Source organism: Salvelinus alpinus, chromosome 6 (assembly GCF_045679555.1).
Source record: "Salvelinus alpinus chromosome 6, SLU_Salpinus.1, whole genome shotgun sequence".
Classification (NCBI taxonomy): domain Eukaryota; kingdom Metazoa; phylum Chordata; class Actinopteri; order Salmoniformes; family Salmonidae; genus Salvelinus; species Salvelinus alpinus.
The window spans coordinates 57,307,625-57,322,523 of record NC_092091.1 but is presented as its reverse complement, the minus strand read 5'-3'; the positions used below and the strand labels follow the sequence as shown (position 1 = coordinate 57,322,523).

Here is a 14,899-nt window from a genome sequence, read left to right as displayed (position 1 = left end):
AAAAATATTTATTTCAGACATAAATCCTTCTACATACTACATTATCTTACAAATTGTCAATATAAAAGGGAAATTATCAAGTTGATATTTTATAGTACGATAGCAATCCGCAGCTTCTGAGTAGCACAACATGTAGAGGAATGTTCATATATGTCTGCCCTCTTGTGGCCACATTGTGTATGGCATGTATAAGATTTCAGGAAGATCTTGCTTCAGCTACAAGGAATTGTGTCAAGTACAAGTTATTTGAATCTCAGTTTACGTGTCCGGTGTCTAGCAGTGGTCCACAAAAAATAACTCACCCTGTGGACCCCCGGGATAAGGGTTAAAGGACACTAAGCTACATCTTCTCATAGGTCAGTTGGTGTCCACAGGTGTTACAGACATTCCTGTAGAGATCCTCCTCTTCAACCACTAGCTCCTCAGGGCCGTATTCGTGAGCAATGGTGTCCCTTGTCCACACGCTGCTCCTCACTGCACGACACAGCTCGGTTCACAACAGACTAAATAACAATCTAAAACATTTAATATGAATAAGTAAGCGGAATAAACATAAGTGATACGGGCAAGCTCAGTGTGCAGGTTTATCTTTTAAATCAATAAAACAAAACTGCATCACCCGCTTTCCACAATCCACTGGAGCTGGTAGGTTTGATCTATATTAGGTGACTTACTTGAGTGGCCGTGTGGTCTGAGTGAGGATCAGAACACAGTAGATCTGTTGTCTGTAAAGCCTATTGTCTGTCTCAATCCCAGTATTTCATTCATGTTTATAAAATATTGTTCACAATTTCTTTTTAACTGTTACTGACCTTTGACCTTTGTGTGCTGAAGCGCTTCTGCACCTCCCTGTTCTCTCTGGACTCCTTAGCCTCCTCGGAGCACCCCGCCTCTAAGGAGCGCTTCTGCACCTCCCTGTTCTCTCTGGACTCCTTAGCCTCCTCGGAGCACCCCGCCTCTAAGGAGCGCTTCTGCACCTCCCTGTTCTCTCCTGACTCCTTAGCCTCCTCGGAGCACCCCGCCTCTAAGGAGCGCTTCTGCACCTCCCTGTTTTCTCTGGACTCCTTAGCCTCCTCGGAGCACCCCGCCTCTAAGGAGGGTTTCTGCTCTCTAGCCAACTGCTTGTGGAATTGTCAGACCGAGCAGACATGGCGCCCAGGTTAGCTCAACACTGTCTACACTACTAGTACATTTACATGTGATATCTTTGTCATTTAGCAGACGCTCTTATCAAATCAAATCAAATGTTATTATTAGTCACATACACATGGTTAGCAGATGTTAATGCGAGTGTAGCGAAATGCTTGTGCTTCTAGTTCCGACAATGCAGTAATAACCAACAAGTAATCTAACCTAACAATTCCACAACTACTACCTTATACACACACAAGTGTAAAGGGATAAAGAATATGTACATAAAGATATATGAATGAGTGGTGGTACAGAACGGCATAGGCAAGATGCAGTAGATGGTATAGAGTACGGTATATACATATGAGATGAGTACTGTAGGGTATGTAAACATAAAGTGGCATAGTTTAAAGTGGCTAGTGGTACATGTATTACATAAAGATGGCAAGATGCAGTAGATGATATAGAGTACAGTATATACATATGAGATGGGTAATGTAGGGTATGTAAACATTATATTAAGTGGCATTGTTTAAAGTGGCTAGTGGTACATTTTTACATAATTTCCATCAATTCCCATTTTTAAAGTGGCTGGAGTTGAGTCAGTATGTTGGCAGCGGCCGCTAAATGTTAGTGGTGGCTGTTTAACAGTCTGATGGCCTTGAGATAGAAGCTGTTTTTCAGTCTCTCGGTCCCTGCTTTGATGCACCTGTACTGACCTCGCCTTCTGGATGATAGCGGGGTGAACAGGCAGTGGCTTGGGTGGTTGTTGTCCTTGATGATCTTTATGGCCTTCCTGTGACATCGGGTGGTGTAGGTGTCCTGGAGGGCAGGTAGTTTGCCCCCGGTGGTGCGTTCTGCAGACCTCACTACCCTCTGGAGAGCCTTACGGTTGTGGGCGGAGCAGTTGCCGTACCAGGCGGTGATACAGCCCGACAGGATGCTCTCGATTGTGCATCTGTAGAAGTTTGTGAGTGCTTTTGGTGACAAGCCGAATTTCTTCAGCCTCCTGAGGTTGAAGAGGCGCTGCTGCGCCTTCTTCACGACGCTGTCTGTGTGGGTGGACCAATTCAGTTTGTCCGTGATGTGTACACCGAGGAACTTAAAACTTTCCACCTTCTCCACTACTGACCCGTCGATGTGGATAGGGGGGTGCTCCCTCTGCTGTTTCCTGAAGTCCACAATCATCTCCTTTGTTTTGTTGACGTTGAGTGTGAGGTTATTTTCCTGACACCACACTCCGAGGGCCCTCACCTCCTCCCTGTAGGCCGTCTCGTCGTTGTTGGTAATCAAGCTTACCACTGTAGTGTCATCCGCAAACTTGATGATTGAGTTGGAGGCGTGCATGGCCACGCAGTCGTGGGTGAACAGGGAGTACAGGAGAGGGCTCAGAACGCACCCTTGTGGGGCCCCAGTGTTGAGGATCAGCGGGGTGGAGATGTTGTTACCTACCCTCACCACCTGGGGGCGGCCCGTCAGGAAGTCCAGGACCCAGTTGCACAGGGCGGGGTCAAGACCCAGGGTCTCGAGCTTGATGACGAGTTTGGAGGGTACTATGGTGTTAAATGCTGAGCTGTAATCGATGAACAGCATTCTCACATGGGTATTCCTCTTGTCCAGATGGGTTAGGGCAGTGTGCAGTGTGGTTGCGATTGCGTCGTCTGTGGACCTATTGGGTCGGTAAGCAAATTGGAGTGGGTCTAGGGTGTCCGGTAGGGTGGAGGTGATATGGTCCTTGACTAGTCTCTCAAAGCACTTCATGATGACGGAAGTGAGTGCTACGGGGCGGTAGTCGTTTAGCTCAGTTACCTTAGCTTTCTTGGGAACAGGAACAATGGTGGCCCTCTTGAAGCATGTGGGAACAGCAGACTGGGATAAGGATTGATTGAATATGTCCGTAAACACACCAGCCAGCTGGTCTGCGCATGCTCTGAGGACGCGGCTGGGAATGCCGTCTGGGCCTGCAGCCTTGCGAGGGTTAACACGTTTAAATGTTTTACTCACCTCGGCTGCAGTGAAGGAGAGCCCGCAGGTTTTGGTAGGGGGCCGTGTCAGTGGCACTGTATTGTCCTCAAAGCGGGCAAAAAAGTTGTTTAGCCTGTCTGGGAGCAAGACATCCTGGTCCGCGACGGGGCTGGTTTTCTTTTTGTAATCAGTGATTGACTGTAGACCCTGCCACATACCTCTTGTGTCTGAGCTGTTGAATTGCGACTCGATTTTGTCTCTGTACTGGGACTTAGCCTGTTTGATTGCCTTGCGGAGAGAATAGCTACACTGTTTGTATTCGGTCATGCTTCCGGTCACCTTGCCCTGGTTAAAAGCAGTGGTTCGCGCTTTCAGTTTCACGCGAATGCTGCCGTCAATCCACGGTTTCTGGTTTGGGAATGTTTTAATCGTTGCTGTGGGTACGACATCGTCAATGCACTTCCTAATGAACTCGCTCACCGAATCAGCATATTCGTCAATATTGTTGTTGGACGCAATGCGGAACATATTCCAATCCGCGTGATCGAAGCAGTCTTGAAGCGTGGAATCAGATTGGTCGGACCAGCGTTGAACAGACCTGAGCGCGGGAGCTTGTTGTTTTAGTTTCTGTTTGTAGGCTGGAATCAACAAAATGGAGTCGTGGTCAGCTTTTCCGACAGGGGGGCGGGGGAGGGCCTTATATGCGTCGCGGAAATTAGTATAACAATGATCTAGGGTTTTTCCAGCCCTGGTAGCACAATCGATATGCTGATAGAATTTAGGGAGTTTTGTTTTTAGATTAGCCTTGTTAAAATCCCCAGCTACGATGAATGCAGCCTCAGGGTGTGTGGTTTCCAGTTTACAAAGAGTCAGATAAAGTTCGTTCAGGGCCATCGATGTGTCTGCTCTTATCAAGAGCAACTTACGACCAATGCAGAGTGCTAGGAGTCAGTCAGCCAGCCAAGGTGCCCTAGTCAGTAAAAAAAACACCCTTCATTATTGTTGTTACTGATTGTTTCTTGTGACAATCTTGATAATTGTTGATGTTGTTATTGATATGGCCAATGTTTCAGGTAGCTGGGCTATAGAAAGAAACTGACTCCACTTAGCCACTGGCATTTGCTATGGCATGAATCCATACGGGGGCACACATGAACCAATGGATCTTATCTTTGACAGATGACAGCATAGCTGCTAGACAGATGACCTCTGATAGACGTTGACATAACGCAACAGATATGACCCTGCTGCCTCCTGCAATGGTTGATTAGTTATAAATGTACATACCTGGTTGACGCACGACCTTACTCCCCCTTTGCTCCTCCTGTCCCTCTCCTTCATCAATTGCTCCTCCTGTCCCTCCTCTTCTTCATCAATGAAGAACCCGCCTCGAGAGTCGAATGTTTTTTTTACGACTTTAGCCGAGGTGCCACCCCCCTCTCCTGCCAATAGTCCGCTAGCAAGTCGGGCTTACCTCGGCATCAGAGTCCGCTGTCGGTTCCGTTCGATCTTGGCTTTCATTGCAGTTTTTTGGGCTGGAGAAGCTTCAATCGCCGGTGTATGGGGCTCCAATAGATCCATCCCAGAAAGCAGGAGCTAAGTGTGTGTGCTTTACATTGTGACTGATGCATGAGTGTGTTGCAACTGGTCCAAAAAAGCAACCCTGTGCTGCCTCTCCTTTCAATCTTTCTCTAATCAACGCAAAAACCATTGAAATGAACGGTTACATTTTCCTAAACTCAACCCATAACTTTATTTGTATCTCCAGTTCCTATGTCCATGTATCATTTAAGTGATCACAAACACAAATAACAAAACATTTAAAGCATTTATTTAACAATGATAAAAATGTAGCTTATATTTCCAACGGACAGTTTCTTCCAAAAGGTAATACGTTTTCAATGAAACTACAAAAACGTCATGTACAAACTACCAATCTGACGTATATGTACTGGACTGAACAGAGGTTCGGAAGTGTGGTATAGTTATCCTATCTTGCATACTGACAAGCGGTGTATAGAATACTCTCTGGCTGTAGTCTGGTTAGTTTGCACTTGCTCACTCGTAAGCATGGGTAGGGAGAAATTTAAACCATATTTTACACCAGTCCATACATCCATGGGGGGAGTAAATGAGTGCAGAATAATGGTACAAAATTGGAACACATTCCCATTTTATCTTGTCACACACTAAAACAATGTGAGCGTATACACACACGCGTATACACACACACACACACACACACACACACACACACACACACTGTATTGCTGCTGACAGTATTCCTGTGCAAGTCGCTCAGTTCAAATTGACCTGTTCCCTCTTCCTCTGCATTGCATAATTCTTCATTGACCTTTTAGGGGGCACTAGGGTGTTACTCAGCCCTACTCTCCTCTTCCTAGACTGCTGACCCCCCTCCTCTTCAGGGGCTCCTCCCTGGTTGTGGTGAAAGTTCTGGCGACCCATGTGTGAAGAGCCTCCCGCGTTGGGGTCAGCTTGATGTGATCCGGGAGCGTCATCCGCAGGGGGGTCATAGTCACTGGGAATGATGGAGCTCTGGAGATCGCTGTCGTGGGCAAACTTGCATTTGATCCCGAACCTGCAGCGTCCGTCCTTCCTGTACGCCACACACATCCTCTTGCCCCCTATCTGGGAGGGCCGGGCCTGCACTGTGAGAGGGACATGCTTCTGCAAGACGTTGAGCTTCTGGTCGGCTTGAGCCTTGAAGGGGTTGGCGAATACGCCACTCTTGGATGAGGCCCCGAGGGGGGGAGGGGGGAGTTTGTGGGAGAGGGAGCTAGGGGGTGCGGGGAGGAGAGGGGTCCGGGACTCTGAGGGCGGTCCCATACAGGAAGGAGGAGGGCGTTTTGGTTGTAGTTGAGATACGGGGTCCACCTCTTCCTCTGGGTTGGAGTCACAGTCCGACTCACTGGAGGCTGACCCGGACTCTAGGAGGAAATTGCGGCCCTTCTTCTGGGTCTCTCCATCCACCTTGCTCTCAGTCCTTCAAAGAAAAAACATTTATAAATGGACTGGTATACTAGCTGTAGCGTTATCCAAAAAAAGATTTCAAGGACTTCTCAATCTGGAAATATTTAATTTGACTGGAAGGAGAAATCATCTGGTTTGGGTAGCAAGACCAATCACAACACTCCTCTCCATAGAGAACAATAGTAATGGCATCTTTTTGTAGGCACCAACTCATGGTTCATTGGACAAAGCCTATGGGGAAATTAATGGAGTTTCTGGTTAACTGCCGAAATTAAGGTCTGTGGTAAACACAGGCTTAGGGAGATCTTGTACGTTTTGTTCCTTGACATAATCTTCATCAGCTAACGTCACTTTTTGTCCATTTTGAAACATTTATGTAATCAAAACAAGCATAAAGCACAAAGGCGTCATAATTCATAAAGGTAATGTTAACTAATATTTGTCTAGTGGAGTATGCATTAGAGATACGAAACAGCAAACTACTAATCCTTGTTGAATTAAGATCACTTTAAAAAAATGATTCTCCTTAAGGGGTTTTACATAACATGTTCTACTCTGATTTAGCCACGGTCTCCTGTATTCCTGACCCAGAATTGGCTCTAGAAAATGTATCCTCGATATGTATTCCTCTGACAAATAAACACACCCATTTAAAAACAATTTAGAGTCAAAGATAGCTCAGAAGAAAACAAAAAGGTTAGAGCTATCTGAACTCATTCAGATGAGAAATCAGGCCTGGGCTAAAGCAAGGAAAACTGACTCTCCAGTGGACTGGCAATCTTTCAGAATTGAGAGACAGATGTACTATCGCGATTAAGAAAGCTATATTAAGCTACCTTTTAAGCTCCATCTATGACTCAGCTGGTGATCCTTCAAAATTTGGGAAAAACAGTAAATGCACTGAAGTGTAACAATTCCTCTTCTTCCCTACCTAAGCAAGTTCTGTCTGACTCTCTGGCATCGTAACTGGGACGAATGGGATAAGTGATGCTTTTAAATGATCATTTCATCATCTCAGCAGGCTTTTTATTTGAGAGAAACAGTTGTTTAATTGACCCTGGTCAGTCAATTGACTGCTTTTCCCTCTGCCAGCCTCTAGCTGACTCAACGATTAACCTGTCAACTTCGAGTGAATATTTGTTTCCATTTCAACAATTCACTATCTGCGATGTGCCTTGCATGAGATTGATGTAAAAAAAAATACATATATATATTTTTTTTAATCCACTAGGGCTGACGATTATATACCTATACCTGACAATTATATCTGGTACTATCCCCAAGGTTTAGAAGGTGACCCTTTTGACCGAGATAATTATCTGCCTATTTCTAAACTTTCTTGCCTAGCATCATTTATAACTAGGGTTGACCTGGTTTAAAACCCGACTGATGTACATTTAGAATACGATATAAACGATATAAACTTTCTTGCCTAGCATCATTTATAACAAGGGATGACATGGTTTAAAACCTGACTGATTGTACACTACCAGTCAAAGGTTTTAGAACACCTACTCATTCAAGGGTTTTTCTTTATTTTTACTATTTTCTACATTGTAGTGAAGACATTGAAAACTATGAAATAACACATATGGAATCATGTCGTAACCAAAAAGTGTTAAACAAATGAAAATATATTTTATATTTGAGATTCTTCAAATAGCCACCCTTTGCCTTGATGACAGATTTGCACACTCTTGGCATTCTCTCAACCAGCTTCACCTGGAATGCTTTTCCTACAGTCTTGAAGGAGTTCCCACAAATGCTGAGCACTTGTTGGCTGCTTTTCCTTCACTCTGCGGTCCGAATTATCCCAAACCATCTCAATTTGGTTAAGATCGGGGGGGAATGTGGAGGCCAGGTCATCTGATGCAGCACTCCATCACTCTCCCTCTCTGTAAAATAGGCCTTACACAGCCTGGAGGTGTGTTGGGTCATTGTCCTGTTGAAACACAAATTATAGTCCCACTACGCCCAAACCAGATGGGATGGCGTATCGCTGCAGAATGCTGTGGTAGCCATGCTGGTTAAGTGTGCCTTGAATTCTAAATAAATCACAGACAGTGTCACCAGCAAAGCACCTCCACAACATAACACCTCCTCCTCCATGCTTTACGGTGGGAAATACACATGCGGAGATCATCCGTTCACCCACACAGCGTCTCACAAAGACACGCCAGTTGGAACCAAAAATCTCATACTTGGATTCCAGACCAAAGGACAAATTTTCACCAGTCTAATGTCCATTGCTTGTGTTTCTTGGCCCAAGCAAGTCTCTTCTTATTATTACTGTCCTTTAGTAGTGGTTTCTTTTCAGCAATTTGACCATGAAGGCCTGATTCACACAGTCTCCTCTGAACAATTGATGTTGAGATGTGTCTGTTACTTTAACTCTGTGAAGCATTTATTTGGGCTGCAATTTATGAGACTGGTAACTCTAATGAACGTATCTTCTGCAGCAGAGGTAACTCTGGGTCTTACATTCCTGTGGCAGTCCTCATGAGAGCCAGTTAAATCATAGCGCTTGATGGTTTTTGCGACTGCACTTGAAGAAACGTTCAAATTTCTTGACATTTTCCGGAAATAGACTGATCTATTAAAGTAATCATTCTTAAAGTAATGATGGACTGTCGTTTCTCTTTGCTTATTTGAGCTGTCCCTGCCATAATATGGACTTGGTCTTTAACCAAATAGGGCTATCTTATGTATTCCTCCCTACGATGTCACAACAAAACTGATTGGCTCAAACGCAATAAGAAGGAAAGAAATTCCACAAATTAACTTTTATAAGGCACACCTGTTATTTGAAATGCATTCCAGGTGACTACCTCATGAAGCTGGTTGAGAGAATGCCAGGAGTGTGCAAAGCTGTCATCAAGGCAAAGGGTGGCTATTTGAAGAATCTCAAATATAAAATATGTTTTGGTTCCATATGTGTTATTTCATAGTTTTGATGTCTTCACTATTATTCTACAATGTAGAAAATAGTTCAAATAAAGAAAAACCCTTGAATTTTTTATTTTTTTATTTCACCTTTATTTAACCAGGTAGGCCAGTTGAGAACAAGTTCTCATTTGCAACTGCAACCTGGCCAAGATAAAGCAAAGCAGTTTGACACATACAACAACACAGAGTTACACATGGAATAAACAAACATACAGTCAATAATACTGTAGAAAAAGTATATATACAGTATGTGCAACTGAGGTAGGATAAGGGAGGTAAGGCAATAAATAGGCCACGGTGGCGAAGTAATTACAATATAGCAATTAAACACTGGAATGGTAGATGTGCAGAATATATATACACTGCTCAAAAAAATAAAGGGAACACTTAAACAACACAATGTAACTCCAAGTCAATCACACTTCTGTGAAATCAAACTGTCCACTTAGGAAGCAACACTGATTGACAATAAATTTCACATGCTGTTGTGCAAATGGAATAGACAAAAGGTGGAAATTATAGGCAATTAGCAAGACACCCCCAATAAAGGAATGGTTCTGCAGGTGGTGACCACAGACCACTTCTCAGTTCCTATGCTTCCTGGCTGATGTTTTGGTCACTTTTGAATGCTGGCGGTGCTTTCACTCTAGTGGTAGCATGAGACGGAGTCTACAACCCACACAAGTGGCTCAGGTAGTGCAGTTCATCCAGGATGGCACATCAATGCGAGCTGTGGCAAAAAGGTTTGCTGTGTCTGTCAGCGTAGTGTCCAGAGCATGGAGGCGCTACCAGGAGACAGGCCAGTACATCAGGAGACGTGGAGGAGGCCGTAGGAGGGCAACAACCCAGCAGCAGGACCGCTACCTCCGCCTTTGTGCAAGGAGGTGCACTGCCAGAGCCCTGCAAAATGACCTCCAGCAGGCCACAAATGTGCATGTGTCTGCTCAAACGGTCAGAAACAGACTCCACGAGGGTGGTATGAGGGCCCGACGTCCACAGGTGGGGGTTGTGCTTACAGCCCAACACCGTGCAGGACGTTTGGCATTTGCCAGAGAACACCAAGATTGGCAAATTCGCCATTGGCGCCCTGTGCTCTTCACAGATGAAAGCAGGTTCACACTGAGCACATGAGCACATGTGACAGACGTGACAGAGTCTGGAGACGCCGTGGAGAACGTTCTGCTGCCTGCAACATCCTCCAGCATGACCGGTTTGGCGGTGGGTCAGTCATGGTGTGGGGGTGGCATTTCTTTGTGGGGCCGCACAGCCCTCCATGTGCTCGCCAGAGGTAGCCTGACTGCCATTAGGTACCGAGATGAGATCCTCAGACCCCTTGTGAGACCATATGCTGACACATGCACATTTGTGGCCTGCTGGAGGTCATTTTGCAGGGCTCTGGCAGTGCACCTCCTTGCACAAAGGCGGAGGTAGCGGTCCTGCTGCTGGGTTGTTGCCCTCCTACGGCCTCCTCCACGTCTCCTGATGTACTGGCCTGTCTCCTGGTAGCGCCTCCATGCTACACTGGACACTACATGGACACTACGCTGACAGACACAGCAAACCTTTTTGCCACAGCTCGCATTGATGTGCCATCCTGGATGAACTGCACTACCTGAGCCACTTGTGTGGGTTGTAGACTCCGTCTCATGCTACCACTAGAGTGAAAGCACCGCCAGCATTCAAAAGTGACCAAAACATCAGCCAGGAAGCATAGGAACTGAGAAGTGGTCTGTGGTCGTCACCTGCAGAACCATAACTTTATTGGGGGTGTCTTGCTAATTGCCTATAATTTCCACCTTTTGTCTATTCCATTTGCACAACAGCATGTGACATTTATTGTCAATCAGTGTTGCTTCCTAAGTGTACAGTTTGATTTCACAGAAGTGTGATTGACTTGGAGTTACATTGTGTTGTTTAAGTGTTCCCTTTATTTTTTTGAGCAGTGTATATATATATATATATATATATATATATATATATATATATATTCGGCACATGTATATGTATGTATGTATGTATGTATGTATATATATATATATATATATATATATATATATATATATATATATATATATATACATACATATATATATATATATACATACATACATACATGTGACGAATATATATATATATATATACACTGCTCATAAAAATATACATACATATAAAATATATATATATACATACACACACACACACACATACATATATACACACACACACACACACCTACCTACCTACCTACCTACCTACCTACCTACCTACCTACATACATACATACATACATACATATGCATACATGAATGTGCAAGTAGAGATACTGGGATGCAAAGGAGCAAGATAAATAAATATGAGTAGCTTTATGAATGAAAACATAGCAATCTATCAACCTAAGAGGGCCAACCAACTTTCTGGTAGAGAATGCAGTGATGAGTCCTACAATTGTTGGCCATAATAATGTGCTATCTAAAACTTTTGACCGTTAGTGTACATTTAGAATACATTTCAAAGATAAGAAAGATCTTAGCTGAGAATTAATAAAGGATTCAAATATTTTAGCGATTAACTGTATGGTTAAAAGGCAACCTTGGGCTGCCCTCTTCATTGACCTGTCAAGGGCTTTCAATACAGTTCATCACTCACTGCTAATTCAGAGGCTTTCCTCAATTGGCCTAGACCAGTAACTGTAACTATTTAAAAAATGACTTGACAGATAGAACTCAATCTGTATCTACTGATGGTGTTAAATCAGGTTTCCTGGATGTTAAAAAAGGTGTCCCGCAGTGGTCAATTTTGGGTCCTGTACTTTTTACTGTTTATATTAAATTGCAACCTGATATGCCAATGATACTGTTGTGTACTCTATTGCCCCCACAGTTGAGCAGGCTCTATTTGAACTACAGTCTGCCATCATTGTATTATAGAAAAACTTTATTGACCTGAAATGAGTACTGAATGCAGGTAAAACTAAGTATATATTGTTTTCTAGAGCGCATAAAAATAACTCAGATAATTTAAGCATATGTACTTTGGATGGTGTCCATATTGATCGTGTCCCTGCTTACAAATGTCTGTGCATCTGAATAGACGAAAAGCTGTCTTTTAAAAAGCATATTGCCAAGTTAGTTAAGAAGCTGAGAATAAAAATGAGCTTCTTCTATAGAAGAAGGTGCTGCCTCTCGCTAAGTAGTAAAAAACGGATTATTCAGTCGACGTTCCTATCGTCCCTAGACTATGGCAGCATCATCTATACTAGGAACACAGCTACCACTTCATTAAAGCCATTAGATGCAGTTTATCAAAGCACATTATTATGGCCAACAATTGTAGGACTCATCACTGCATTCTCTACCAGAAAGTTGGTTGGCCCTCTTTTATGTCACGTAGGTTGATAGATAACTATGTTTTCATTCATAAAGCTATTTTACAATAAGTCCCACTGTACCCAATATCTTTACTAAACTTTAGACATACGAGTTACCACACTGGGTCTCAGGGATTGCTAACTGGAAATTCCTTTGGTCTCTGACTTATGTAAATCAGCTTATAGTTTTCTTGCACCTTATTTGTTGAACAGTATTCCAAATATTCTTAAATGTGTTGTGTTGGTGCCTCTAGCACAATTCAGAGAGCTGATTGAGGACCTTAGTACAAATTAATGTGTTTGTTTTTTATGACCGTGTTTTTCTTTCTGCTTGCTTTTTGAAGTTTATATGTTGATGTGTGTATTTTCTGTAATTTGTGCAATTCAGGGCTCATCTGTAAAAGAGAGCTTGGTATCAATATGACTTCCTGATAAAATAAAGGTTAAATAAAATAAAACTGACCGATATTATCTCATAGAACAAAACATATAAGATCTCCTAAACCTGTGTTAACCTCAGACCTTATATTCTGCATTTATCCCCAAACCCTATTCTTTCCGCATAGGAATTGCTGAACGAACCAGGTAACTCATTTCCGGGTTTTAGGACTACAAACTGGCGAGCTCTATGGAACACACGTCAATCTTTTCAATTCATCTTCCACAAACAAAGTTTTTCTAAATTGTATTCCTGAATTGTAACTTACTTCTTGTTGTTTACAATATCCCCATCGCTGTCAGAATCAGAGGACACGCCATAGCCGACGAGAGAATTCATGTCAGCTTGCTGCTAGCCTTTACGTTAACAGGCTAACGTAACGTTAGCTAGTAGCTATATTTGTCTTTCTCTTCGTCCTTGTTTCGCCTTAATCCAGTCACAAATTGCGGTCTGCGTTTTGTGTTTGATTGAACTGGAAGTTATAATCCGTATGAAGATGTTTGTTGCTCAATACATTTATGAATTGTTGTATTTCTGTTGTTGGTGTAGCTACAATTTGCTAATCCAAAAGAAAGTGTCCGCAACACTAAAACAGTACTTCTGGGTCACGGAATTTCGAAAATATTCAAAATAAATAAAAGTCCAGGTAATTGTATAAAAGAGCCCGTTACCTGTACTTATTCATGATATATGAGCAATAATTGTCTAAACAATAATTAACAATAACTCGTATGTGTTCATAATTAAGTGATATTTGCATTACATTTGGGTTTTAAAACCAGGTCAAATATATGCCCCCAATGCAACACTATATGAAATACATATTGGTTTATAGAGAGAACTATTCTACGTGCCGTAGTAAAAGTGGGATTGGGACTCTTCACTGGTATCTGTAGAATCTATATATGGTGTTATTTCATGGGGGATTGGGGTCTATATGCCCAGCCACACGTTCTACTCTAACCACACCATTGGTTCCAATACACTATAGGCCTATAAATTACATATTGGCTTATAGATTGAAAACTATTATTAAAAGTGAGGCAGTATCCTGGTAAAATCATATTGCTATAGGTTTATGTTACCCCAAATATGCTATGCCTTCCAACAATTTTCTTAAACCCACCTTGGTCGCAATCAATCAAAAGTTGTTTTATGTATTTTTATTATTATTATCATTTATTTATTTTTATCAAAAGATTTGCCTCTTGGACTTGGGTTTTGGACTGGATTCATGGATCATATAGGCGGTACCGGAGCGTTGGGTCTCGGACCGACAGGCTCCGAGACAGCTTCTATCCCCAAGCACTGATACTTTTGAACAGCCAATAACTCCAGACACTGAGACTTTTGAAAAACTATGCAATGGCTGCCCAGCCTGACCCACTGTCTATATGCACTGACTACTTGCCACTCACGGGTCTCTACCCACACAGTCACACACGCCTACACTGACACTCCTGCACATACATGCACACACACTGACCCCAGCACACATATAAACACACACACATGCACACACCCACACAACACTACATTGATGTGTACCTTGATCTTATAAAATCTAATTTGGAGGATCACGTTGTGTTGATGTGCCAACAGTCACAGAATTTCTGTTCTGAGAGGATGATGTTCTGCCTAAGGTACCTAGAATAGCACGCAATTGGTGGTGTTTACATTTTTTTATATAATACCTGTGCATTTAAAAGCACATTGGATGGCCATAGCTATAAACATGAAAAAGAAAGTAATGTGCTTGCAATAGTATTACATTGAGTGTTAAAATAATGGACTCCATAAAGCAGTATGAGAAGGAAATGGAGGGCATCCTTCACTCACTACAGAAATATCTCTACAGTATTTGGCATTACATGGAAAGGTTGTGGACATTGTTCTGAAATATGAATGTTCTAATCATTGTGGGAATTTCAAAGCTCAGGAGGATGATAATACATGGGACTTAGTGCTTTTCAAGGACCCAAAGTCACTTCACAATTCTAGAAATGAAAAGAAAAAGAACAAAATAGGAGTCAAAACAAAACATCAGACTATACACAACA

The 14,899-nt window shown here is 42.8% G+C and overlaps 1 protein-coding gene across 1 annotated transcript; it reads right to left on the bottom strand.

Annotated features, from left to right (window-relative positions):
• Positions 1–4,910: 4,910 nt before the first annotated feature.
• Positions 4,911–13,435, bottom strand: LOC139578976 (uncharacterized). Its single transcript, XM_071407142.1, has 2 exons — positions 13,108–13,435; positions 4,911–6,100 (listed from the first exon to the last, which is right to left on the bottom strand). The coding sequence occupies exons 1-2, from the start codon at positions 13,176–13,178 to the stop codon at positions 5,395–5,397; spliced, it is 777 nt and encodes a 258-aa protein (XP_071263243.1). The 5' UTR covers positions 13,179–13,435; the 3' UTR covers positions 4,911–5,394.
• Positions 13,436–14,899: the final 1,464 nt, after the last annotated feature.

What these genes read in the sequence shown, in the direction of transcription:
- LOC139578976 (XM_071407142.1), bottom strand. Translation starts at nt 13,178, where the DNA reads ATGAATTCTCTCGTCGGCTATGGCGTGTCCTCTGATTCTGACAGCGAT. An exon ending in GATATTGTAAACAACAAGAA is followed by an intron (nt 6,101 to 13,107) that starts GTAAGTTACAAT and finishes TTTTCTTTGAAG; the next exon opens with GACTGAGAGCAAGGTGGATG.